The sequence below is a fragment of the Camelus bactrianus genome, chromosome 19 (assembly GCF_048773025.1).
Source record: "Camelus bactrianus isolate YW-2024 breed Bactrian camel chromosome 19, ASM4877302v1, whole genome shotgun sequence".
Taxonomy (NCBI): Eukaryota; Metazoa; Chordata; class Mammalia; order Artiodactyla; family Camelidae; genus Camelus; species Camelus bactrianus.
In genome coordinates, this window is record NC_133557.1 from 11,238,383 (window position 1) to 11,265,355 (window position 26,973).

Below are 26,973 nucleotides of genomic sequence, written 5' to 3' on the forward strand. Positions count from 1 at the left end.
CTTAATTAACATAACAAAAGAACTTTGATTACTCTCTTCACTTAGGAAATTTCAAGGGTTTTAGGAGCTCTGTGCTACAAACAGGGACAAGGACCAAATATATGTTTCTTATTATAAATCACAGCTCACAAATCTCACAGTGCACAGGTGAGCTTAAGAGTAGTCCAGTGAGTTGAGGAAAATTTGTACACCAGTTTCAAGGCTCCCTCACTATGGTCCCTTCCTCTGAAGCCAGTGCACATCTCCGCCAACATCTCCCTGGAAAGGGAAGATATGTCCTACACACAATGTCATGTGATGAAGCAACTTGCCCTACTTCCCACAATACCACACCTGGTAAGAGGTGGAGGGCTTCAGAGGCTATTCTCATACTATGACATTATAAACCCTCATACAGGGGCCATTGCAGCTCCACTGGGGAAGGCTTCAGGGAAGACAGTATATCCAGGTGTCTTGGGCATAAATATGGTTGTATAGCCTTGGGCAGGCACTTCCATTTCTTGCTCTATACCATGAGGAAAAGCATGTCTCCTGTCTGAGCCTCAATGACCCCATCTGTAAAATGGGTCCACCTGAGTTCTGTAGCCATCCTGCACTCAAGTTCTGATCCTCTCAGAGAATGACCCACAACTCACCCTGTCTGCCCTGCTTCCCCACAGGTACCTGACCCAAGATGCTGAAGGTCTCCGGCCTCTTTGTTCTTCTCTGTGGGCTGCTTGCTTCATCCTCTGCTCAAGAAGTCCTGTCCCAGATCACCAATGGTAAGACTGTCTAGCCTTGGGTCGTGCCTAGTCTCTGTCAGACCCATAAGACTCCCCTAGAGGTCTAGGTCATTAACCAATGTCAGTTAAGTTCTTATTAGCATAGTGTCTGGGGCACAGTTAACACCATTAATCATTAGCTGTTCTGATCATCACTATGTTACTATATTTAACCCTATTCTCCCAAGAATCCCCTCTTTCCTGTCTCTTGCCCTGTTTCATCTATTAAGATCCACCATCAAACCCTCTTGTCCACCTCTCCTATCATCCCACACTCACTCACTCCCCTCCGGCCACAGCAGCCTCTGCAGCATATTAAGCGCACCCCAGGACCTTTGTACTTGCTATACCCTCTGCCTGGAACACTCTTCTCTTATCAGCAGAGTTCCTTTTCTTCCTTCAGGTCTGAGCTAAAATTCTACATTTGCAGAAAGACCTTCCTGGACCGCCCTACATGTATTAGCACCCTCACCCAATACCCTCAATTTCTCACTCGGCCTTTTATTTTTTCCTTCATAGACATAAATAGCATGGAGCAGAATGCACCAGTATGGTCAGTATGGCTTAGTGGTTAAAATGTTGACAATGTTTTATGTATTACTTGGGAGATAGTCTCTGCTCAGAGACTCTCTAAGTGTCTCCCCTCATCACCGAACCAGCCCAGTTTCACCCCCAGCCTCCTCATCAGCCAAAATCTGAAGAGTTAACACCTGGCATAGCCCAGGATCACCAGGACCAGGCTCCAGAGCTCTGGCTGATGTTCTTTCTGATTGGCTGGTGCCATGCCAAGCTGGTTGCTAAATATTTTGCAACAAGCCCCCTTCCAACACTTCTTTGCCCCCGCCTCCTGCGTGTCTCTTTATTCACTCCTCTGTCGTCTCTCTCCCCTCACCCTCCCTGGAACACCAGCTCCATGAGGGCAGAGAGTTCTGCCTGTTCTCACTGGTGCAGCCCCATCCCTGGCATGGCCCTGGCACACCACAGGCCCCTATGAGTATTCACTGAATGACTATGTCTAGAACTTGGACCAGCACCCAGCAGGCCAGAAAGACTAGATGAATGTAGAGTAAGCACCTCATGAAGGATATACTCAGAGGTCAAGTTTACATCTGAGAATCTTTGGCATCTCAACATCTAATTGGGTTTGGTTGTGGGGTGGGAACTTGTTTTTCAGCTTTGACCCAAGAACTTCTCAGTGAGGGCTTTCTTCCCAGCCTGCAGACAATTGAACTCCAAAGCTCGTTGAAGAATGTCTTCAGCCCCGCAACAGACCTCCTGGACATCAGTAGAGACAGCAATTTTAGGTGAGTGGCCCTGATCACAAACCCCAGGTCCAGGCTCTCCTGGTTGGTTGGTTTGTTAGAGCTGCCCCCACCCTTCTGAGTCTACAGAGGCCCTTTCCTCATCTAACAGCCCTTCCAGCGCTGAGGCCCTGACATCCACCCACTGGCTGGAAGAAGTTCCCACAGTGGGTGAAGGGGTGGGATGTGCAGAAGCTGGGGAGGTGGACAGACAGGAGTTTGGTCTGGGAGGAGGATGGCTGTTCATCACCCTGAGAGCACCACCAGCTCCGGCATCAACTCCTGCCTCTGTTGAAAGGGGAATTATAGCCTCTACCCCCAGAGGACTGTGGTGAACAGTATATGAAATAATGTATATAAAATGTTTGCACAGCTCCCCACCCTTAGTAAGACCCCAAGCGGCAGTGACAGTAACAGTAACCTCTATAATACGGATGTGGTAACAGAAGAATCAATGCTGTCTGACCACCAGAGTGAAGAAGACCCGGATCCCTGTCCTAACACATCTAATTTAACTGCTGATCCCACCCTCGGCCCCACCCGCCTGCTCCTGCCCGTACCCGGTCCATCTCAGTTAGTGATGGCTCCATCCATGTGGTTGCTCTGGCCAAAAATCCGGATGTCGTCTTAGACTCCTCGCTTTCCCTCACGCCCACATCCAGCCTATCAGCCCTACCTTCAAAACACACCCAAGCATCTGACTATTTTCTCCAGTTTCTCTGGTCTGAGCCACCATCGCCTCCCCGCTGACTTACTGTTGAAGGATCCTCTGCTTCCACTTTAACCTCTCCCCCTCCATTCTGCGCCACCAGTATCCAGAAGAATCAAGAAGTATGTCAGATTCTGTAAATCCCTTGCCCAAACCCTCCAGTGTCTTCTCGTTGCTCTCAGAACCAAACCCAAAGTCCTTATCACTGGCCCAACTACCTCCCTCATCTCCTCTCCTACTAGTCTTCCCTCACCCACTTCCCACCAGCCACACTGAGCCTGTTGCTGTTCCTTAAACATGCCAGCCAAGTTCCAGCCTCAGGGCCTTTGCACCTGCTGTCTTCAGCCTGGCCCTTTCTTCCCCTGGCTAATCTCATGACTTGTACTCTCACTTTATTCATGACTCCACCCAAATGTCACCTCCTCTGAGAAGGCTTCCCTGACTACCCTGCCTAAAACTCCATTCTTCCCAATGCCACCCTCTGTCACCTGATCCTGCAGGGCCTTTTCTTCACAGCACCTATCGCCTTGCACATTTTACCTGTATTCATTTACTGGGTTTATTGTTTTGTGCACACACACTTTCCCTAAGCATGTGCTATACATGGCTCCCAATCTTTTCCTTACTATTTATTCACTCATTTATTCCAGCCTGCTTGGTACTGGCCAAAGGACTGGATGCAATCATTCTGAGGTACATTAAAACAAGAGCCTCTTTCTGCTAAGGCTGCATTCCCAGTGCTTATAACACATAGTAGCTGTGCCATAAATCACATGATTAACAAGCGAGTAACTATCTTTGCACACTTTCAGTTTCTGCCCTGCAGGGGACCTGCCTTTGCATAAAGTGAGGTCTGCCTTCAGCTGGAGCTGCAACCTCCCCCTGTTGTGCTCTTTCTTCACCCAGAATACAGCTGAGAGACCCTGAACTCCTTCAGGTCTCCCTCCAGGACTCCCACAACAACAACGAGGCCGAGTTACTGGTAGCATTGTTATTTTCTATCCAAGTGAAGTAAGTAAAGCTGTGAGTTTCATGTACAGCTCTGTCCACTTTTACACAGGTGTGCAGCAGGGAAGGGGGAAGCAGCCATAATTAAAGGGCATCCGGCACAATTTCGGAAAGATTCATTGTGTGGTTGGGACGGAACGCCCTCCCTCTCTGGGCCTGGGTCACCCTGTGTGTAGAATTAGGACCTGAAGACTACTTGAATGCTCCCATCCTGGGGCTCCTCCGGGGTAAGGAGGGAGGTAAAGCAACTTTCTATTCCCTGCTTCATCCAAAGAGCCCCCACTCACTAATTTGAACTTCATGAGCCCATTTAGCTCTGACTGAATATGATTTAAGATGAGGACTTAGGAATTGGCTCTAGACCCCACTCCTCGCCGCCAATGCCTAGAGAGCTTTTTGGGTCTACATGGTGTACTTTTAGAGAGCATGGGCATTCTTCAGTACATTACAGCTTTCACCTCTCCCTGTGAAACTAAGCTGTGGTCTATTTCATTCATTTCCATTTCCAGTCTGGCCCTTGAGGCAGTGGATTTTGAGACATCTGAAAGAGTACTTTCCAAAGTCTCAGTTTCTTGCTTTTGATAGGATGTTATTCTTGAAATTAACTTTTTCCTTTCTAACTGTCCCCTGAACCAGAGGTAGTATCAGTCATACATCCTGAATGCCAATGGCTGGAGTCATTCCCATTCTCTAGTCCTGAATCACCTCTTCCAAACAATGAGGAAAGAATCATAATAGGGGGATTTTGAGGGTCCTGTGCAAACATGGGAACCCTCATTCTAGAAATAAACAAGGGTGTAGTGAGCTCTGAAATTCTCTTCCACCAGCCTTAACTCTTCCCTCCTGCAGGTTCCCAGCTCTTAATTCCCTTCTATTTCAAGTGCGGACAAATATGAAAATCCAGCTTCATTTGGAGAAGGATGTAGATGGCAGATACCTACTCGCCTTTGGGCACTGCAGGCTCGTTCCAGAAAGTGTATGGATCGAACCTAGAAGTTTGTGAGTTCTCCGTCTTTCTCTCTCTGGATCCAGCTGGTTATGATGAAGCCCATCTTAAGGCTTCACCTGAAAGATGTCACCAGCAAAACAGTACCTTCCAAAATGAGCCTTTTGTATGCAGCAGGTTGTGCATCCTATAAATAGAACATCATGTCAATGAAAAATTGTGTTTATTATAAAAATAATAACTTTATGGACATGAAGAGAGGTTTACTGCATAGCACTGAGGACAAAGAAAAGAGGATCACTTGATCATTGGTTGGTATTTAGATATTTCTGAATTTTTTGCTATCATAAGTCATCCTGAGCATTTTGATACATTTTTCCAAAAATAGAATTATAAATAGAATCATTTATTTATTGTAGATTTCTAAAATTATTGAAAAAGTATAAACATTTTTATGACTTTTAAATTCTAAGGCATATAATAGTTTTAAGACGTTTCAAATCACTTACAAATACTTGGCGAATAGAATTGAACTAAGTGACATGTTTCTGGCCGGTATTAATCAGTTTCACTACATATTCACTGAATACCAATTGTTCTCTTCAGTAGGTAGGAAATATCATGAATGCAATTATTTTCTCTTTTTTCTTTTTTTTTCCTTTTGGCTACCAGTAGTAGTCTATGACATTTCCTTTACTAGTCTATGACATTTCCTCTTCAGAGTTACCATTTTCAAAGGTTTGCACTTTTATTAACTAGAGTTTTAGTGTTTTCTTATAAATTTATAATCTCTTTTTTACAATCGTCTTTGGTAAGATTTTTCTTTTAAACTCAGGCTGACATCCACAATTAACTGAATGCAATAGCCATCACCAATGTATTTTATACTGTGTCTTTTTCACTTCTGCATTGTTTATTTTGACTCATCTCCCAGTCTCTCACAGTTACAAGAAAGGACTGAGTGTGGACTCCTTTCTGAAACCATACAGGTCTGGTACTGTCCTCTGGTCATGTTCAAACATAAGTGAGAACCAGGCCAGCTACAGCCTCCCTGACTCACAGCCATCTCCCCCTAGGAAGACTATATATGGCTCCCGTGTTTTTTGATACATTGAAGAAAATAAGTCCCGTTTTTTGCGGGACATCTGAGATGTTAGGCTGGAAGTGGTAGATCAACTGACATACATAAAAGGGTTTTATAGAATAAAGACACAGACCCATTGCCTGAGATTTAGATTTACCCTGACCCACTAGTCACTCAAGTGACTCATTAGGGACTGAGTCATGAATACAAAGATACCTTTTCACTGCTGTTTCCTGCTTCTTTTTCACCTCCCCTCACTGAAGAATGATAATATACCATTCTTTCCATGAATACACAACCATCTGGCCAAGGAGATAAGTTCTATTGTAGCATTAGATAATCAGAGAAATGGGAGAGTCGGCCAGAGAGGACTCAGGGTTGGCTAGAGAGGTCAGGAAGGACTTTCTGGAGGAAACTGGTTGGCTGGACCTAGAAGGGTGATAGGAGTTGAAGAAGGCTTTCCAGGAGAGAAAACAAAATAGACACAGAGAGGGAAATAAGAGGAGCAATGATAAGGGCAAGAGGATTGAAATTGAAAGATTAATTTTAAGGAGCCCTAAGAGGTAGGTCAGAGCAGGAGGGCAAGGCTGGGTCATGAAGCACACTGGAAACAAGGAGTAGACTTTAAGCAATTTGGGGTCCATTGAGCAAAGAAGTGAGATGAAGAAAGGAGGATTTGGGAGAAATTAATCTGTTCTACCAACTTCTGTCATTCTTCATTTAGAAACACCCGGATATCAAATTTTGTTGTGGGAAACGTGGAGAAAATCCTGAAAAACCTAATCATCAATAATTTGGGAGCCAACGTAAGTCTACAAAACCAGATTACTTCAGTTTTTGAGTCTGATGCTCGGAGGTTGGTGGATTGGCTCTTCTTGATAAATTGGGGGAAAAAATGCCCCAGAAAGGAGAGTTAGGGAGAGAGGAAATGGCATTTATTAAGCTCCCATTCTGCAACAAGACACACGTGAGGTTTTTTAGAGACATTATTTAATTCTTGAGGTCAAAATTGGCATCTGTATGACTGAAGGTGAGTTGATAAGCCTCACCAAGACTCCATTTCCTTATCTGTAAAATAAGTAAAAGTAATAATAAAATTAATAGCTAATATTCTTTAAGCTCACAGATACTGTGCCAAGTATCTTAGATGGATCTTCTTATCTCATTCTCCTAACAGTCTTATACTTCAGGTAACAATATTATCTCCATTTTCCAGATTTAAGAAGAAGTCTGAGAAGAATGACTTACCCAAGTCATATAACTGCCAATTGGCTCAGCTGACATAGGATCCTAGGGCAATCTGTCTGTCCCCCAAAACCACTTTATTACTTGATTTTTCCCTAGGATGCATTGGCTTAGAAGAAGAACTTGCCTTGATTACTCCCATTCACGCTCTGGTTGGTAGAATCCTCCTCCTGACTCTTGCATATTTCCTTGTCTTGCAGGTATGTCCCCTCATTAATTCATGGCTCTATAACCTGAACCCGCAGGTGGCTAATGAGCTGATTAGTAAGTGCTGGCAGTGGGAAGGGACAGGAACACTTTGGGAGAAAACTCCAACCCCTCCTTCACCCTTCATCTCTCGTGCCCTTACCTCACCTTGACACTTCTCCCAAATCAAAAATCCCGACCCTCCTGAGGTGGAACAGTCCCTAATAATAACAGTCCTAATGAACTCAGCCACCGTTTATTGAGGGAGTCCTGTGCGCCAAGCCCAGGGCTAAACATCTTGTTTGCGCTAGTCACTGACCCTCCACCACTAGTTAATTACATGCTACTTCCAATTCTATTATGATCCCAAAAGCCTAGAGAAGCTGAGATATGAATGGAGGCTTCTCTGGGGGAGAAAACTGTCTCCATTATCCTCCTCCTAAACTTTGGATGTTCAATTATGAACAGAAAATTGGCCTAGTTTCAGCCAAGACAAAAACTGCTTCCTTCCAGTAGTCTCTACCTCCAAGCACCCGAAGTTTCCACATCTGCCAGAACCCCAAACAATCATGCAAGATTGAATCTCAGCAACTGAGAATTCCCACATGGAATCTGCAAACCAATAGAATTGCTGGGTTGAAAGAACTCTTTCTTCCTTCACTGAGTATTTACTAATTCTACCAAGTGCTAGACGCTGGAGGTTCTCTCCCAGCAAGCAGTTTTCTGGCCTCTGCTCACATCCCTCCACTGACAGGAGCTCACTGCTTATGAGGTAGGAGGCTCGAGGCAGTTAATCTAGATGAGCCTTAAAGCTCCCAAAGGTTGGTCCGCAGGCTCCCCAAAGTAAATATGAGTGGAGTAGCTCAACCAACACCCTCACCCTGCTCATATTGGACCACCACTTTAGAGAGGTGGCCAGGAAAATGGAGACTCTGGTTGCTGTAAGGCAAACTTCCTCCATAGTCTCATTTCAGTGTATAGCTCTCAAGTGATTCTCTGGGAAGGACCGTTGTTACCAATTTATGGATGAGAAAAATGAGGCCCAGAACTATGAGTGAAATGGTCAGAATCAGCCAGTGACAAAGAGCCTCCAGCCCTAGCCTCCTGTCTCCAAGCCTTTGGCTCACTCCCCAACCCTGCCCTGCACCCAGTAAGAGCAGAGGAGACTCCCTTGGCCTCTCTGATACGTCTTCACTCCCACTGTCTGAAGTATCTGTTTTGCATTCTAGATGTGCTGCTGCAGCATAGCTCGCACCAAGTTGCCATCTAAATATCCCCAAAGTGAAGAAGCCAGGTTTGTACCAATCCGGTAAGACATCAGAGTATCTTCCATTCCTTAGTGCTTGGCCTTTACGGTCATTATAAATGTGTGATTCATTCATTCATAAAATTTCAGTTTAGGGACCTACTACGTGCTAGATACTAGGGATACAACCATGAACAACACAAAGACTCTTCTCTCCTGGGGTTTGTATCCTAGTTCGGTGTTCTAACAATGAACTAGGAAATCAGTACATAGTCAGTTAAATTCCAGAGAATGGTACTTCGAAGAAAACAAAGTAGGAGAGTGACTAGGGTGGAGGCAGGGAGGAAGGCATCAAATTAAGAGAGCATAGGCCAGCAGAAGGTGCTTTGAGGAGGTCTTTCACCTGAACCTGAATGATCAAGTGGAAATTGTGCCAAGCCCCAGGGGGAAAGAACGTCACAGGCAGAAGGATGAGCGTGTGCAAAAGCCCTGAAGGAATGAACTTGCCTTTTTGAAGCAAAGAAAGAAGAACAATGTGCCTGGAGTGTGGAAGGGGCTCAGCTACAGGAAGTGTCTTTATAAGGATGCTATTTGGTGTAGAAAAGAGGGAGCTTTTTGTAAAAGAGGATGCCATTATTCACTTATCATGTCTTTTTTGGGGGGTGGGGGCAATTATTTTGTGCTGAATACACTCTGCTCAAATGTCACCATCTCAGGTCTCTCAAAAAAGCCTATCTGCCACTCTCTTCCCTACCTTATTTTTCTTCATGACATTCATCTGACTTCCTACTGTATTACTCATTTCTTTTCTGTCTCCTGCACTAGAATGTATACTTCATGAAGGCAAAGACTTTGTCTTATTCCTTGTTTTATCCCAGGTGACAAGATTACAAAGATGGCTCACACATGGCCCTTGACCTCAAAAGCCCCCCGTGTAGTAAGGAATAAGGCAAATAAATAGGCAATTGTATATGCAAGTAAGGCACTCTGGTTGAGATTCTGTGGAAGTAGAGAGGCAAGATCCAGCAGCCCTGTCCGGGGACTTACTGGACGGCTTCACAGAGGAGGCAGGATTTAAACTGGGTGTTGAAAGACGATTAAGAGTTCCCTTGTGGGAAAAGACATTAAAGCAGAGGATACAGCTTGTGCAAATACACAGGAATTGGAAAGTATCTGTGTTCTGGACAATGGGGAGAAACTCTGGGTGCGTGGGGGACTAACTTAGTTATGTAGCATTCTAAGCCAATGCTGTTCAATAGAAATATAACACAAAACACATATGTAATTTTGAGTTTTTTAGTAACAACACTTTTAAAGGAAAAAGAAACAGATTATATTAACTTTAGCAAAAAAGTTTATTTACCCAGTATACCCAAAATATTGTCATGTCGACATATAATCAATATGAAAATATTAATATATTAATGAAGCATTTTATATTTTATTTTTGTACTAGGTCTTTGATAGCTAGTATGTATTTTATACATACAGCACATTTCAATTAGGGCTAGCTGTGTTTCAAGTGCTTAATATCCACATCTGGCTATTAGATGCCATATTGGGCAGTACAGCTCTAACCAAGCTAATTTGCTGCTAGCTGCAAAACTTTGAGAGACCTAGAACATCTCATTTTATCCCCACCAATACATCACAGAAGTCCCAAACTGTGTCCCCTATACTGTATCCAGTTCACATACATATTTTATTAAGCCTAGAAAGTATACTATAAAATTTGATATTTGTATATAAAATGTATTTTATTTATATTATTTACAATGTGTAAAATAAATTTATATTATTTATAGCGTGCATGAGTTGCCAATATTAAAAGGAAGAAATATGTCTTTTGATCAACCAAAACATCTGGCAATATTTTACATCTTTGTGTCATGAATATGCCAATGTGAGGAGGAAGATCTGTCTTAGTTGATGAGAGTCCAAGGAACATCGAGAAATTGTTATCCAGGGATAGGCAGAGGATGGGCAGCTGGACAGGAATGTGTTTCAGCACCATGGATAGTGGACAGCAATACTAATGTGAAAGAAGGTGGAGGAGGGGAAAGGCTCTCAGCTCTGGCTTACAGCTTCCTTAAAAAGAGTATGAGGTTGGCTAATATCTTGATTATCTCACACAGAGTTAGATCCGGCTGGCTGGTCTCCTCCCTGGAATGTCCTCCAAGCTCCAGGCCGTCACTTGTGTAGATGTTCATGTTGATTATTTACCTGCTGCCTAGAATTTCATTAGCCACCCTGGACCCAAAGATTCCCTACTTCTCTGGGTATGAAGGCTATTTCCCTATAAATCCTCACCAAAATCCATGTGATGATTTCCCATAATCTACCCACAATAAATTTTTTGCAGCTCTGAACTGTGGACTGTCCAGCTTCCGTAGTTCCATGTGAGCAGGAGCAAAAATAGCCAGAGATGGTAGTGGGTCTGATCATAACAAAAGTTTGCAAGGTGGGGGAAGATGCCTGGTTAATTTAGCTTTTATCTCAGAAATACCTGAACACTCCGACCCAGAGTTTCCCCAAAGCTAAGGAACAAGGCTTCCTGTTTCAAATAAGATGTTTTCTGAACTGATTCTGTGACCTCGGGTAACTACAGCCTCTGGGCCACCGTCTCCCCACTGTGAAATGACAATGTTGGTCTAAGTGCCCTCAGGCAAGAACAGTCTACAAGTTGTGGTTTATGGAAGAAAGTTTATCTCTGTCCTGGTAACTCCATTTTTCTTCTCTGTGTCACAAAACTCCTTAAAAGACATAGATATTCACTACCTTGACTTCTTTATCTTCATCCATTGCTCGGTTTTGGATAATCTGGCTTCTTCCCCCAAATCCTCAAAATAACTTGCCCTAGGTCATCTATGAACTCCTTCAAGGCCAGTACCAAGGAACGCTTATTCACTGTTCATATTCTTCCATTCACCAGCATTTAACACTTTGAATGACTACTTCAACCTACTCCCCACCTGCTCCACCTCCTCTTTTTCATCCTTATTACTACCTTTATTCATGCCTGGCACTCTTCTGTGTCTTTAACATACATTACATCACTTACTCTTTTAAATAAGCTTTGTTGGTTATTAAGATTTTGCCTCTCACTTCCAAATCTATTGTTCTGTACTCTGCTTAGTGGTGTTGGTCTGGGACTCTGCAAACCACATATCTTCTTTGCTGGTTTGCTTCTTGTTAGAGTCTGCCAATAGAGTTTGCTAGAGGGAGACTGCAAAACTGGAAGAGGAGAAAAGAAAGCTCCTCTCTCCTGTTTGCTTCTATTCCTCTAAGCATCACCTGCCAATGGTTCTTTACCCAGCTAGGGAAAGTGGGTTTGAGCTTATCCATTTTTTTTTAATGCTCCTAAAACCAGCCTTATCAAGCCCCTTTAGAATACTGCACCAGCCAACAGGTATCCCTTCCTCTGAAGTTTTCTCCCCAGTTTAATGGGGTTCCTCCTTAAAGATCCTCAAAACTCATTCCCACCACTTTTTGTTGCCACAAGACCCATAACTAAGTTCAGATATCAGCAGGCTCCAGGGGGATAAAAATAAAGGATGGAATAACTTATGTACTTAAAATTGTTGCAATTTTTAGCAAATTTACATAAGCAGACACGGGGAATATTTTAGCAATTTATTCTAAATATGTTAGACAAAGGAAGACAGACTATAGCACTGGGTTGTTCTTAATTAATTGATGGGTACATTTATCAGAGGTTCTAGATTTAATATTAGATCACACATCTGAAAATGGCTTAATAGTTCACTGTGCTGATTACTCGAAACTGAACTCAACAATGGCCTTCACTCAGTGAGGCTGAGATGCCAGAACTTCCCAGGTTTAACATAAAGTAAGGCTTTACTTTAAGTAAGTCTCCCAAAAGTTTAAGGAGATGGAACCGTTGGAGTGGATTTATCTTTTGCAAACATATGCACCAACACCATTACATCTCCTGAGGGAGCCTGAAGATCAATCTCTTTACTAAGAAATTGAGAAATACTTTAGTAAGGAGAACATCAGCATCCTTGAAGTGCTCTGTGATGGCTGTTTTCTGTTGCTTGGGAAACGCTGCCATTGAGAAGGACTCCCTGATTTCAATTGGGATCATGAGGTAAAGATAACAGAGAGCAAGTGCAGAGCTTAACTGGCAGAAAAAAAAGGTGGCATGCTTATTGTAATGGATAGCAAGGATGAATTGGTAATCAGAATATTTGGCAATTTCTAACTGATCACAGTTCCCCTATAAAGGAAATAGATGGTCCATCTACTAAATGTTAATTGATCAGTGGGATTTTCAGGTTTGGAATCCAGAAACCTGACTCGGGTTGCCAAAATGGAGAATCAGAGCCTCTAACCCAATTTCCAGTTATAAGCCAGTTCAGAATCAGGAAACCATTGATCAAAGGGAAAGCAAAAGATCTGGCAATATTGCCATAGTAAATATAGTAAATCTTTCTTCAAGTCTTTCCTCAATTGGCCTGTTAACATTTATTAGAATCATAATTTACTATGAAAAAATACTCAAACTTCTAAGAATGTGAGATACTGGCTCTGAATTTGTTATTTTCCAGGAACTCAGAATGCCTTTATGATCCACCAGTTAGAGTGGGCTTATGGTTTTCAAGTGATAAATGGGGTTCTGACACAAGTTTGATTCAGAGTGGGCCAGCTAATTATACGGACGCGTTCTGGGATTATTTCCCCAGTTCATGAATGTGTAATTGGAATAGACATAATTAGCAACTGGCAGACTCCCCAGCTGGCTCTCTGATCCATGGAGTGAGAGGAGGAAATGCCAAGCAGAAACTCCTGGAGCTTTCTCTTGTAATAGGATAATAAACCAAAATCAATTGGGGGAAATTAAAGAGACAAAGGCTATCATTTAAATTAGAGAGAAAAAAGGATGACGATACTTGTATCAGACAGGATTAATTCAGAGAAGGAGAAAGAGAAGGAATTGGCTTACATGATTACAAGGGTTGGTTAAGCAAGACCAAAAGGCATAGGTCAAGCCATCAGGAAAAGAAGATGAAGGGCTGAAGCTGCTGTCCACAAGAAATATTTCTTCTTTTTCTCCTTCTCCTCCTCCTTTTTCTCCTCCTCCTTTTTCTTCTTTGTCTCTCTGTATCTCTCTTCCTCCCCTTAGCCTTACATTAAAGATCTTCTGACTGATGGAATTAGTCCCACCTAAATTATCCAGTCATCTCATTATGGACCTTAATTACATCTGAAAACTCCCTTCAGAGTAACACCTAGATTCAAATGTGATTAAATGACTGGGGACTTTAGCCTAGCTAAGTTGACACATGGGGGAAAAAACTTACCCCACCCCCACTTAACAGGACTGTTCACTGTCCACAGCTCCTGGCATCTGGGATACACTGTTGCCCTGGAAAACATTTCTGCCCTTACACCAAGTTGTAGGAACCATCAGAATCAGCTGGCTTTTACTTGGCAGTGTTATCTGCACACCTTTATAGTTTTCCTTTGGGCTAGTCAGCAATCTTGCTCTCTACCATAATATAATCTGCAAAAATCTTGATTATTTTGATATCATGGAACATCACATATGCCAATACAATGTTAACATTATGCTTATTAGACTTGAGGAGTAGGAATTAGCAAGCATTTAAATGCATTAGCAAAATACACATGAGTAGAAAGGTAAGACAGGATCTCATGAAAACCCCAGACCCCGTTACTTTGATGACATTTCTGAGAGGACTGTGGTTAAGAGCATGTCAAGGTATCCTTTTCGAGATTAAAAAAAACAAATTGCCATGCCCTTGCAATGCTTATTCTTACAATAAGGCACAAAGCTTCATGGCCATTTTAATTTTTAAGGCAACATATACCACAATTACAAGTACTTTTCTGATGCATTTGCTGAGTAACTTCTTAAAGCATTAGATTTGAGTAGGAATGAGTGCAAGTAAAGTCTCTCCAGCAAACAGTGCAAACTTCTCTGCCACTTTGTCCTTATGGCCTAGGCAGGACCAATGATAATTTTATAGTATCTTTAGCAAACGAAGATGTGGAGTGGATGTTCTGGAAAGCTCTAAAAAAAGAAACACAGCGCACCAGGACTTTTGGAGAAAAGTACTATCCTATTCTGCAGATAACTGTTTTGATTTAGAAGAACAGCTCCTGTCTTGCTACTGAGTCCTGGTGGAGATGAATATCTAACCAGAGGACATCAAATGACCATGCAACCTGAGCTGTCCCTCATGGACGATGTGTAATCTGATCTATCAAGTCTTCATATTGGGCACCCACAGCAACAATCCTTCTCCATTTGGAACAGTATATAAGAGATTATGCCTGGGCAGGTCCTAAAGTCACAAGCAGTTTTTATGAGTAGATGACTCATATATTTGACTCCTTGTAAAGAAAAAAACACACCATTATTTTCATTTGTGTTACATACAGTACTCTCAAATATTATCCACCAATTTTGACATTTCAGACACCAGATATGTGAGTTTTTCCCACACATCAAGAAATCCTGCTGGCTATCCTACAATTGAACTCAGTTCTGACACTATCTACCTGGAGATGGGATTAAGGGCACAGGTTAAGGGTTCAGTCCTACAAGAACACCCCCTCTGTCTTCATTAGGGCTCAATCACAAGTCCAGACTGTTACCTGTGCTTCATGAGCCACAGGCTGTAGATCGGAGTTTCCCATGACCCCGTCCTTTGGTCCGATTAATTTGTGAGGGCAGCTCACAGAACCCAAGAAACTGCTTACTTATTAGGTTAGCAGTTTATTGTAAAAGGATGTAACTCAGGAACAGCCAAATAAAAAAGATGAATAGAGCAAGGTATGTGGGAAGGAGTGTAGAGCTTCCATGCCCTTTCTGAGCACACCTGCATCTTTACGCTTTTACCAAGCCCAGAACCTCACCAAACCCTCTCCTTTTGGGTTTTTATGGAGGCTCCACTACGAAGGCATGATTGATTCAATCACTGGCCATTAGTGACTGATTCAATGTGCAGCATGTCTCCCATCCCTGGAGGTCAGTGAGGTGGGACTACATGTTCCAAACCCATATCATGTGTTTGGTTCCCCTGGCAACCAACCCCCATCCTTAAGGGCTTTCCATTAACATAAACTCAGTTGTGGTTGAAAAGGGCTTGTTATGAAAAATGACATATGATGGCTTTGGAACTACTTCAGGAAGCAATGACAAAAGACCTAATATTATAACAAAACATACTCCCATGGCTCCTATATAAAAAACAAGAGTTTTAGGAGCTATGTGCCAGGGACGGTAGACAGACCAAATATATATTTCTTATTATAAATCACATAACACTCCTTGTGCTGCATTGCTTCTTATCCCCCAACACATCCCTCTGGCTTCATGTGGCTATTCTTATGGTCGGTGACTGAGAAGAAAAATATCTTGAGCTTATTTTACAGGTGGTTCTGAACACTGTGATGGATATGACTGGAATGACGTTAGCTGCTTTATTTGTCTGTTGCATGAACAAGAGCAAAGCCCACCATCTGATCAGAACTGCAAGCTCACTCCAGGCCCTAGACCATCATGGCCTTGGTTGCCATTTAGCAACCCTTCCTTCCCAGTTGTAATTCCTGCATGCTAGAATTGCAAAAACAGCCCTATGCTCATTTGCAAATGTGCTCAGGAAGGGTGGCTCCTTGACATGCTGTGCACTTCCAGTGTCACAGGCACCATCTCTGGGCTCTTCATATTTGGTGTCATTCACTCCACCAGCTTCCCTAGCTTACAGATGAGGAAACTGAGGCTCAGAGAGGTGAGGATGAGGATGACAGCAATCAGCAACTTGGTTTTTGGGCACTGCCCTGAACACAATTCCCTTTAATCCTCACTACAGCCCTGCAATATTACCCTCCTTGTTTAACAGATCTGGAAGCTGAATATACCAAGAGAGAAAGCCAGGATTTGCACCCTAGTCTGTATGACTCAGAAGCCCAGGCTCTTAACGGCATGTGGTTATGCATTCAGCTGTCTCCAAATTCAGGGCTCACCCTTGAGCAGTGCCTTCCTTCTCCCTTGACATGCACCAGGCTCAGGAAGTCTACGCCCTCCACGTCATCATTTCTTTAGACTCAGTGGCCCTGAGAACCACAACCTGTGATGAGGTGGACTGACAACCTCGTCCACCCTCAGTTCAGATTTCCAAAGAGCCAAGAACAATAGAGCCCACTCATCTCCAATTTTCTTGGCAAAAAATAACAAAATCCACGGTTACACAAGACCAGGAAGACTAGAAAATTACATTCCAAAGTAATTGATATTCTACAAACATCCCCAAGGGGAGTATGAACCCTGAGACAGGATCTCAAATCACGAAAGCCATCACCCTGAACTAAAGCTTTCAGTTTACAAAACCAGAAGTGAAGTGTCCAAGGATGGCCTGGGGCTTCTGTGAAATTTACACAGGACCCAGCCCATCCCACGCAGCTGGTAGAGAGAGTACAGGGAGTGGAAAGTACTTTTGTCTCTGAGCTTACAGCAGCTCAACTGAGGGTCCCAGACCCTCAAGACCTGTGCATCTGCAGGAGAGTGGAGGAGGGACAGGGTAGTGGGAGGTGAGGTCAGAGAGGACACCAGAGACCCTGCAAGGTCTGGAAGGCATCGCTCAGAGTTGGATTTTTGCTCTGAGTGCAATGGGAAACTTTGGAGGGTTTTCAGCAGAGGAGTGCCATGGTCTGACTCCTGCCAATTTTGACCTCAAGAATTAAATAATGTCTCTAAAAAATTTCACATGTGTCTTGTTGCAGAATGGGAGCTTAATAAATGCCATTTCCTCACTCCCTAACTCTCCTTCCTGGGACATTTTTTCCCCCCAATTTATCAAGAAGAGCCAATCCACCAACCTCTGAGCATCAGACTCTAAAACTGTGTGCAAAAGAGATTGTGGGCAGGCAAGGGAAGAAGCTGGGACAGCAAGTAGGCCACTCCCTCAATCACTCAGGCCAAGATGATGGCAGCTGAGGGGGAGTTGTTAAATGTGATCAGATTCTGGAAGGTGCTGACAGGATTTCGTGACAGATGGGTCATGAGAGATAAGGAAAGCAGGGTCAAGGGGGACTCCAGGGGCTGGGGCTGGGGCAACTGGATGGATTGGGATGCCATTTCTTGAGACGGTGAGGATGGGGGTATTTGGACTGAATTCTCTATGATCCTCAAACCCAGAGCAGCAAGGTAAACCTAATGCTTTGGCTTTAAGGCTCTTTGTCCACTTCCTGTAAATCTTATTCACAAACTATCCATCCATTCATCCATCCAATTAATCCTTCATTCCTTTATATCATTTAACAAACCATCACTAGTTTACCATGTGGTAAACATGGGAGGCATGGGAGGATTAATTAGACTTACATCCTGTACTCCAGAAACATAATTTGGTGGGGAATTCAGAGATTAGCCATCCTCACTCATTCATGTGTTCATTCACTTAGTCACTTAACCAACAATCATCAGCACTTAATTTCTGACAAGTAAGCATTGTGGTAGGCACTGCGGATGATCCTGCCCTTAAGAATGTCTTAGTCCAATTGGAAAGCCTTGGATTAGCCACCCTCACCTCTTCATTCATTTATTTTTTCACTGAAGAGTCCAGCCCTCCAGCCCGTGCAGGATCTGGGAGAGGACTCCCACTGGATGACCCAACAGTGGGCTCTACTGGGTGTCTCCAAGCAACAAGGCTTCCCTCTGGATCCCTGGCCTCCCCGCAGGGTTCCACCTGCTGCCCTCACCATGTGAGCAAGCCCCGTGGCAGCTGCCAGAGTCCATCACGACACCTCCCCTCAGCATGCTGGGGGCTAACTCTGGCGTCATCTTCCTAGAGAAAACCATGAGTCCATCCATCCAGGTGGCCAGCCTTGCAGCCATCCACCTGGGTACCATCTGACCTTTCTTGATACCCACAGGTCCCAGAACCGAAGATGCATTCACTCTGGAGTCTCCTGGTCATCCTCAGCTTGCTGGCCTTGCCCTCGGCACTGCACAAGCAGCACTGGCCTAGCCTGGTCAAGGCCCACACAGACAGCAAATCTGCTCTGGCGACAAGTAAGCTAAGCCCATGCCCTGTCCGCTGTCATGGGGAGAGTGGGGAAAGCACTATCTGGGCGCCACCACTGACTTGCTGGATGACCTGGAATCAGTCACTTACCCTCTTTTCTTCCTTTTTTCTTAGACCTAAAGTACAGAAAACTGAGGTTGAGTTGATCATATGCTTATTCATAGTGCACTATCATTATCATGAACCATGGCGAGGTCCCTATTGTGTTTAATTTTATGTTATTTTCCCCTTTATCTTATATCCTCTCTCCCATTCCCCTCTTCCTTGGCAGGCACTGCAGTCTGTTTAATATGTGTGTTCAAGTGTATCCGTATCCTTATAAAACATGCAGTGTTTTGATTTACATAAGTGGTATTGCCATATAGATTTCATTGTTTTTTACTGCCTTTACTGGACACTACGCTGTTGACATCTGTTGCTTCAGCCTGGTGCAGGAAAGTCCGTGAAATTCATCCATTTCACCACCCCTTCACCATTTCCCTAGGGATGAACAGTTGTCTCTAGATTCCTACTATTATAATCTACAATGAGATGAACATTCTCTTAGAATCTGTGGAAGAATTTCTCTGGGATATATCCTCAACGGGGATGGCTTGTCCCTAGGGCAGAAGCAAACTGAATTTAACTAAAGACTTCTAGATTGCTTCCTAGAGTGGCTATGCTGGTCTACATCCGCTCCAGTAACAAACAAGCATGTTTCCCCACACTGGGGAGAATCCACCTCTCCATTGTATCAGTCAGCTCGGGCTGCCACAGCAAGATTCACAGATCTGGTGGCTTGAACAACACACATTTACTTTCTCACCGTCCTGGAAGCTGGAAGTTTAAGATCAAGTTGCCCACAGGGTTGGTTTCTGGTGAAACCTCACCTCCCGGCTTGCAGATGGCCGCCTTCTCAGTGTGTCCTCACATGGCCTTTTCTCTGTGTGTGCACAGAGGGTGAGTGAGTGCACTCTGATATCTCTCTCTCTTTTTATTAGGATGCCAGTCCCATTAGTTTAGGGCCCCACTTTGAGGAACTGATTTATCCTTAACTCCTCCTTTAAGAGCCCCATCTCCAAATACAGTCATGTTGGAGATTAAGGTTTAAAATACACTAGTTTGTGGAGGAGGAGTACAATTCAGTACGTTACATCAACTTTCTAATTTTTTGCCAGTCTAATGCGTATTTGAACGATACCTAATGGTTTTAGCTTCACTGTATCTGATTAGTGGGAAGATTAAGCAATTTGACTTATTTTTTTTTAGCCATTGTGACTTCTTTGAATTTCCTGTTCTTATCTTCTGTCCGTTTTTCTATTTGCTTTCCTGGGGTTGTTGTTGTTGTTGTTGTTGTTGTTGTTGTCGTTTTGATCCTCTTTGATTTGAGGAGATGTACATTTATTTGTGATGTTAGTCCCTTGTCGGGTCTAGGTGTTGCTCACGTTTCTCCCAAACTGTCATCCATTATCTCTGTTTGGAAGTCCTTCATTGAACAGGAATTTTTTCAAACTCAACAAAATTTCATCTCATGGTTTATATCTGATGAGTCTTAAGCCCTTGTCTCTTCCCTAGACTTGCTCTACTTTTTTTTTTTCTAATAGCTTTATAGGAGGCCATCTGGAAGCCATGTTTATGTATGTTCATAGAGATAACAGCTTCACTTCATTCCACGTGAGTCTGTTTTCTCAACCCATCTGCCAAATGATTGAGTTTCTGAACATGCGGATCCCTTTTTGAGTTCTGTATTCTGGGTCTGTGTAGCTGTCTCTACACCAATAAGATAACACTTTAAATACTACATCTTTGTAAAATTTTGTTTTATCTAATAGACCTTTCTTCTTCCACATGAATTTTTGACTGTATTGAGTTCCCCCCAAAAGAAAAAAATCTTCTGGAAATTAACTAATTTAACACTAAATTTGTTTACTAATTTAGAGAGAATTGTCATTTTTGCCATATTAGGTCACCCAATTACAAACTTAGTGTATCTTTCAATTTGTTCCGATTTTATTTTATACCCTTTAGTAGAATTTTAAAGTTCTATAAATGGCTTGAGCATGCTTTATTAAATTGATTCCTAGAGAATCTGTGGTATTTTTTGCCACAGTAAATCTTACCTAATTTTCTGTTCTATTTTCTAGTTGGTATTGCTGGTATAGGCAAGATGAAAGTTGTTGATTTTTTAAAAATTAATCTGCTCCCCCCAAATCTTGCTGACTTCTTATTAGTTCTGATAGTTTGTCCTATTTATTCTGTTTAAGTTTCTATGTAGAGGATTATATCATCTGCAAATTGACAGTTTTATCTTTTCTCTTCTAAACCTTATCTTTCTTGTGCCTTTTTCTTATCTTGCAGTACAGCTAGGCCTCCTATAGGGATGGAATATGTCAGAATTCCCCACTAAGTATATTTTCTGTAGGTTTTTTGAATATAGTTTTATCATGTTAAGGAAATCCCCTTATATTCCTAGTTTCCTAAATTTTTCTTAATCATAAAATCAGTGTTTGTCTTTAACAAGTGTTTGTCTGCATCTAAAAATTAATGCATTTTTTCTTCTATTCCATTCACTTAATAAATTGTATTAATAGATTTTCTTATGTTGAACCAAACCTAGCTTTCCTGGAATAAACATGATTTTTTAATAACGTACCATATATTTATAACGTACTATAATGTATTTATAATGCATCAAACTAAAATTTATACTTTACAATGCAATGTGATTTTTTTTAATGTACCATTAGCTATTAGATTTGTTAACGAGTAATTTATTTAGGATTTTAGCAAATTTTTCATGCACAAAATCGATGTGTGACTTTCTTTCCTTGTACTGTTCTTGAAGCAAGTTGTATTAGCCTCATAAAATCAATTTGCATCTTCTTTTTCTATTTTCTTTCACCAAGCATAATTTCATAGACAAAGAAGGTGGGTCTCAGTGTTGTGGGCAGGGGATGACTCAGCCAATCTCAGCAGAAGCGTGGGTGCGCCAGCCTGGGCCTCCTGGCTTCACACCCCCACGTTTTCAGGACATCATATAATGTCACTTTCCAGTTATTGCCCAGGGCCTCATGAAGCACAATACAGAGAGCCGAATCCAGAACATCCGCTTCCTGGACAGTCTGAATGCCTCCGGGCAGATGGTCCCGGGGGTGGTGGGCTGGCTAATTGGCAGCAAGAGCCTCCAGCAGCATCCAGAAGGCAGGTGAGACCCTGAACCCCATCCCCTGCCCCGGGACTCTTTATAAAGCTCTGGGTCAGAGGGCAGAGCTCAAGGCCCAGAGGGGCAAGGCCTGTGAAGAGGGAGGGAAGGAAGACTGAAAGGAGGAGATGTGAGGCCCAACACCAGGATGAGCTGGGGCCCAGGACAGGGGGTCCCTGGAAGAGGAGGCATAGCAGGGTAATTTAAAAGTGAAGGCTCACAAGTAAAATGTCTGCATTTAAATCCTGGGTCTGCCACCAATTTGGGGGAAATTCCTGGACCACTGTGGACTCATGTATAACGTGGGTACCCAGAACACAGCCTGGATAAACATCTGAGGAGCCAAAGGAACCCAGATGTTTGAACCCCAGTCTATTGCTTGAATGCGTGTGCGACTCTGGGTGAGGCATCTGAGCTCCCTGAGCTTCAGCCTTGGGCCCTCATCGGTGAAATGGGCATGATCGTCCTGCCTCCTAGACCACTTAGACTCTTTCCCTGCAGCCCCTGGTGGTTGCATAGCTATTGGCATAATTAACCTCTCAGAACTGGGCCTGTCCTCCACCTCCATTTTCACTCCTTCTTCTCAATGGATACAGGCCTCCTCAGCTGCCCCGGCTCAAAGCTGCTCAACTGTAACCCTGTTATTCCAGCCTGTGGTGCCCCTGACCTACCTTCTCTCTGATTTGAATCTGTCATTCTGTCCATTGTCACCAGCGCCAGTCCTCCCCAGGGGGAGTGTCCCTTGATGTGTGCAGCCTCAAACACCTTCCTTCATTCATTTCTTTGACAGTTGTTATAATAATTCATTGAGCCCCTACTGCGTACCAGCACCTCGGCTGGGTACTGGGAATACAGTGATAAACAGACCCACAGTCCCTGCCTTTTGGGATCTTACATCCTAGTTAGTGAGAGAGACCATGAAAGTGAATAAGTCATTTCAGGTGAAGGGATGTAACATGAAGACAAACTTAGTAAGGTAAGGGGTGAGAATGAAAGGCCTGACCAGGAGGATCTTTCTAAAAAGATAACCCCTTAAGTAGAAACTTAGGAAGGACTTGGGGCACAGGGAGTGCAAAGTCCCTGAGGTCGGAAGGAGATCATTGTGTTTGAGGACGAGAAAAAGTCCTGTGTGGCTGGGTGAGCAAGGGGGAGGGTGGAGGGAGGTGGGGCTGCAGGGAGTGGTGAGGCCAGACTCTGCAGGTCTTAGGGGCTGTGATGCAGATTTTGAATCTTACTGCAAGAGCTTTGAGAAACCAGCAGAGAATGCTGGCGTTAGGGCCCCTCCAGCTGCCACCTGGAGAATAATTTGGGGAGTGGCCAAGATCGTGGCTAGGGGCCCAGAGAGAAACTAGAGCACCTCCAGGCAAGAAGTGATGGCCACCTGGACCAGATGGAAGCACCAGAAGTGATGGGAAGTGGCCCAGTTTAGGATACATTTTGCAAGCAGAGCCAACATGATTTGCTAATGGGTTGAATGTGGAGGTGAGGGATGGAAAGAAGTTGAAGACAGCTCCCAGGGTTTGGGCCTGGGACCTCTGGGCAGGTGGTGGGCCATCCACTGAGAGGGGGAGGCTGGGTCTGAGAACAGGCCCAGGGTCTGGGTCTGCAGATGGCTGTGGGTTTCACAAGACAGTTGTGTGGAACTGTTAGCGGCAGGGATGGCTTGCCGCCCAGGACTCCTGCAGGGCACTCTTGCCCTCAGAGCATCTGTAAAAGGTTCTGACTCCAAATCCCACTGCCAGGCCCTTTTAATAGATGGGCCAGCCTTGTCTGTCAGTACAAGGCCTTGAGGTCCGAGGTCCTTCACTCTTGCCGCGCCTCTGCTCTTTCCCTGTGTAGCACCAACATCACCAACATTCAGCTCGACTATGGCAGGATCCGGACGTCTTTCCATAAGGAGTGGTTCTTGGCAAACATCTCACTTGGATTTGATATTGACTTGAGACTGTGAGTCATACAGAATCGGGGTCTGAGAGGCACTGTTTCTCTTCACTTGGAACCTGGGAGTCGGGGAGGAGGGAGAATTTGGCAGCCTGGGAAAACTAGATCTTTCTGACGCCAACCAGGTTTCAAATCCTGGTTTCTGAACTCTTTTGCTGTGTGACCTTAGGCAAGTCACTTCACATCTCTGAGCTTTGGTTTCTTCAGCTACAATATGGATGGCGATCACTGGTCAGTGGAGGCAGGTCATTTGCTCATTTACACCTATGTGAGTTCCCTATGCTGATATAAAAAAAAAAGAGAGAGAAACTCTTTAATGATCTCATCACCCCTGCCTATTTCCTGTTTAAACTACACTTTAACATCTGCTGCCCCGCCAAAAAGGGAGGTCTCCTCTTAACGGTAAAGAGTTTTAGAATGAGATTAACTCTCCGCTTCTGAATTTTCAAAGGCCCACTAATCTGGTCTATTTAAAGGATTTTCAGATTGAAAATGCAGAAAAATGGCTAATAACATTTTTCTCTTTAATCACTGACCGAAGAATTTAACATGCAGGCAACACGGAGCCCACTGGGCTGGTTTGTTGAAAGAGCCACTCTTCATGTTGGCTGTTTTCTCCTCCTTCTATTTTTCTCTCTGTCTCCTGCCCTTCCCTCCATACATCCCTCCCCCAGGCCCTTCAATAACCAGATCATAAGGACACACGCACACATGAACCTCGCTGTGGAGTTCTGGCTGGAGAAAGACGAGTTTGGCCGGAGGGATCTGGTGATAGGCCACTGCCGCGTGGAGCCCAGCAGCGTCCACACGAAATTCCTCACTGAGTAAGGTCCCAGCGGCCCCTCTCCAGGGCCAAGCCCCTCCCTCACTGGCCCCAGCCACGACCGCACCACCTCCTGGTTGAGCCCAAAACAGATCTCACCCTTTCCCCTGGACCTGCTCCTCCTCCTGCATCTGCATCCCAGGAATGTCCTGCCACCTCCCAGAAGCCAGCCCCTCTTCATCATTTGCCATCAATGACCTCCTGGCACCCCTCACTTACTCCCTTTCTCTCCAGCCCTGCAGCCACTGCCCTGGCTCAGAATCCACTTCTTGGACCATTACGGGAGCCTCCTCTGGTTTTCCCTGTCTCAGACCTCACCTCCTTCACTCCATTCTCCCCTTGCAGCAGACATAACTTTCTAGCCCAGAAATCTGGTCATGTTCCCCAGCCTCAGTTCCAAACCCTCCAATGATTCTCCAATGCCCTCTGGATGAAGAGCAAACTCCTGGGTGTCACTCAAGGCCCTCCTTGTTCTGTCTTCTGCCCCATTCTGCAGCCCTGTGCCCTCGAGTCCTTCTGAAAGATGTCCCCTCCATCAATACGCCATGCATTTCCACACCAGCGTGCCTGGGCACATGCTGATCCTTTTGCCTGAATGCCCCTCCTTCTTTGAAGCTCCTCCTCCTCACTCACTCATGCTTGATGCTAGGGATACAGTAATGAGTAAGATAGAAAAATAAATCTAAATGAAGATCTATAGACTGGCTGACCCAAGGATATCAATGTCAACAGACTTTGAGTCCCTCAAGGGCAAGACTTGTGTCTTACTTCTCTCTGTAATTCCAGATCACTGAAAGCAACTAGGTCTTCAGTGGATGTTCATTCATTTATTCATCAGACATTCACTGAATGCCTAGATCATGCCAGGCAGCCACAAAGAGGAGAAAGACTGTGAACTCTGAAGTGGACTGACCTGGTTCTAATCTAATAAGCACTTACTGGCTGTACGACCTTGGGCAAGACACATCACCTCTCTGAGCTGCCCCACTGACTATTGCTTACAATGACGCCCCTTACGTGGGGCTGGCTGAGGATTAAATGGCTGTGTGAGATGTGTGCCGTACACGGCCCCTGACATTAGTATTGCCTGTATTTATCTGTTCTGTTCCGCACATAATACCTCTCTTTCTAGAGATATCCCACCAAAGATAAAACATTTTCTCCGCAACCTCAGAGAGAACCTGGAAAAAGTTATCCCACACCTGATAGAAAGTCAGGTAAGTCTGAGAAAAATATTTTCGCCTTGGGCATCCTTGAGTCTGAGGGTCAAGGCATATATATTGGCATTTCAGCAAAGAATTGGGCTTTAGAACCTGAGAAATCTCAATTAAATATTTCAGTTTTGCCATCTACTGGCTGTGTGTCCTTGGGCAAATGACTCAGCCTCCCTGAGCCTCAGCTTCCCCATCTGTAGAATGGTAACCTTCACAGTTTCAATTTCACAGAGATGTCACAAGGATGCAGGGGGACAAAGCATGGAGGAGCTGTGCGTGGCACCTGGCATGTAGTTGGGGCTCTGCACAAGGGAGTCACTCTTGCCATGATTCCTTGTGGAAATCCAATGGCCTCTGGCCACAAGCCCCCCAGTTTTCCTTTCCCAGTCCCTGCTCTGACTCTGCTCTGTGCTGGTGGCCCAGGTGTGTCCTCTGATCGATGAAATCCTCAGGCAGCTGGATGTGAAACTCTTGAAAAGCCTCATGGGTGAGTGGGTGCCTGTGTCCCTCTGGGGAGGGGGTACTCAGGATGGGAAAATGGCCACAAAAGAAGCCTTGGCTGCTGCCCCCACTGAGCCTGCTCAGGGGTGTCCACATGTGCTCTGAGGTGACCATATGATGGGGTCCATCACTGTCCCCCGAGAAAGCTCAGACAGCAGAAAGCACCCCTCAAAAGCAGGCTGTGCCCTCATCAAGTCACCCAAACCACCAGGTGACCAGAGATTCTCCCAAGATCTCCACTCAATCCTTTAGGGAGCACTGGCCCCATCCCACCTGAGCCTATCCCCTACTCCTGCTGCAGATAAAGAGATACAGTCCTCACCTTCACAGAGCTCTCAGTGCATGGAAGACACAAGAAGCGAAGAACTAGATATCACCTGAAGAGTTTTAATGCGAATGCTCCTGGCACAGGGCCTTGGTCGGCAGGGATGGATGAGAGAGACCCCTTCAGTGTGGACCTGGGGGTTGGAGGGCAGACACTTGGTGACTAACTCTGCCTCTTCTCCTTACAGAGCAGGAGACTGCTCATGAACTCAACCAATTTTGAGTCCAGCCAACCTTCCACGAGCCAGACTCCAGTGTCCTCCTGCAGCTCACTGATAATCAGAAGGAGATTCCACCTTCGGGGACATGAAGTCTCCCTCAGAGTGAGGCTTCTGCTGCCCCGAAAGCTTTTAACATAGGCCCTGTGGACCTCCTGTCTTCTTCCATAATAAATTCTAGCTCTAAAGTGTGCAGAGATCCCCTGCTG

At 44.4% G+C, this 26,973-nt stretch overlaps 2 protein-coding genes across 2 annotated transcripts; both read left to right on the forward strand.

Annotated features, from left to right (window-relative positions):
- The first annotated feature begins 673 nt into the window (after positions 1–673).
- LOC105073629 (latherin-like) lies at positions 674–8,510 on the forward strand. Its single transcript, XM_010960954.2, has 7 exons — positions 674–761; positions 1,936–2,065; positions 3,678–3,782; positions 4,629–4,778; positions 6,534–6,615; positions 7,255–7,318; positions 8,470–8,510. The coding sequence occupies exons 1-7, from the start codon at positions 674–676 to the stop codon at positions 8,508–8,510; spliced, it is 660 nt and encodes a 219-aa protein (XP_010959256.2).
- Positions 8,511–18,425: 9,915 nt separating this feature from the next.
- BPIFA3 (BPI fold containing family A member 3) lies at positions 18,426–26,769 on the forward strand. Its single transcript, XM_010960860.2, has 7 exons — positions 18,426–18,549; positions 21,596–21,746; positions 23,583–23,690; positions 24,359–24,508; positions 25,640–25,724; positions 26,145–26,208; positions 26,735–26,769. Exons 1-7 carry the CDS (start codon positions 18,426–18,428, stop codon positions 26,767–26,769), a joined length of 717 nt encoding a protein of 238 aa, XP_010959162.1.
- The last annotated feature ends 204 nt before the right edge of the window (positions 26,770–26,973 follow it).

Coding starts and splice junctions, on each gene's coding strand:
- LOC105073629 (XM_010960954.2), top strand. CDS start 674: ATGCTGAAGGTCTCCGGCCTCTTTGTTCTTCTCTGTGGGCTGCTTGCT. Junction 762..1,935: donor CCTGTCCCAGATCACCAATG/GTAAGACTGTCT, acceptor CTTGTTTTTCAG/CTTTGACCCAAGAACTTCTC. Junction 3,783..4,628: donor TTATTTTCTATCCAAGTGAA/GTAAGTAAAGCT, acceptor TCCCTCCTGCAG/GTTCCCAGCTCTTAATTCCC.
- BPIFA3 (XM_010960860.2), top strand. CDS start 18,426: ATGCATTCACTCTGGAGTCTCCTGGTCATCCTCAGCTTGCTGGCCTTG. Junction 23,691..24,358: donor TTTGATATTGACTTGAGACT/GTGAGTCATACA, acceptor TCCCTCCCCCAG/GCCCTTCAATAACCAGATCA. Junction 26,209..26,734: donor ACTCTTGAAAAGCCTCATGG/GTGAGTGGGTGC, acceptor TTCTCCTTACAG/AGCAGGAGACTGCTCATGAA.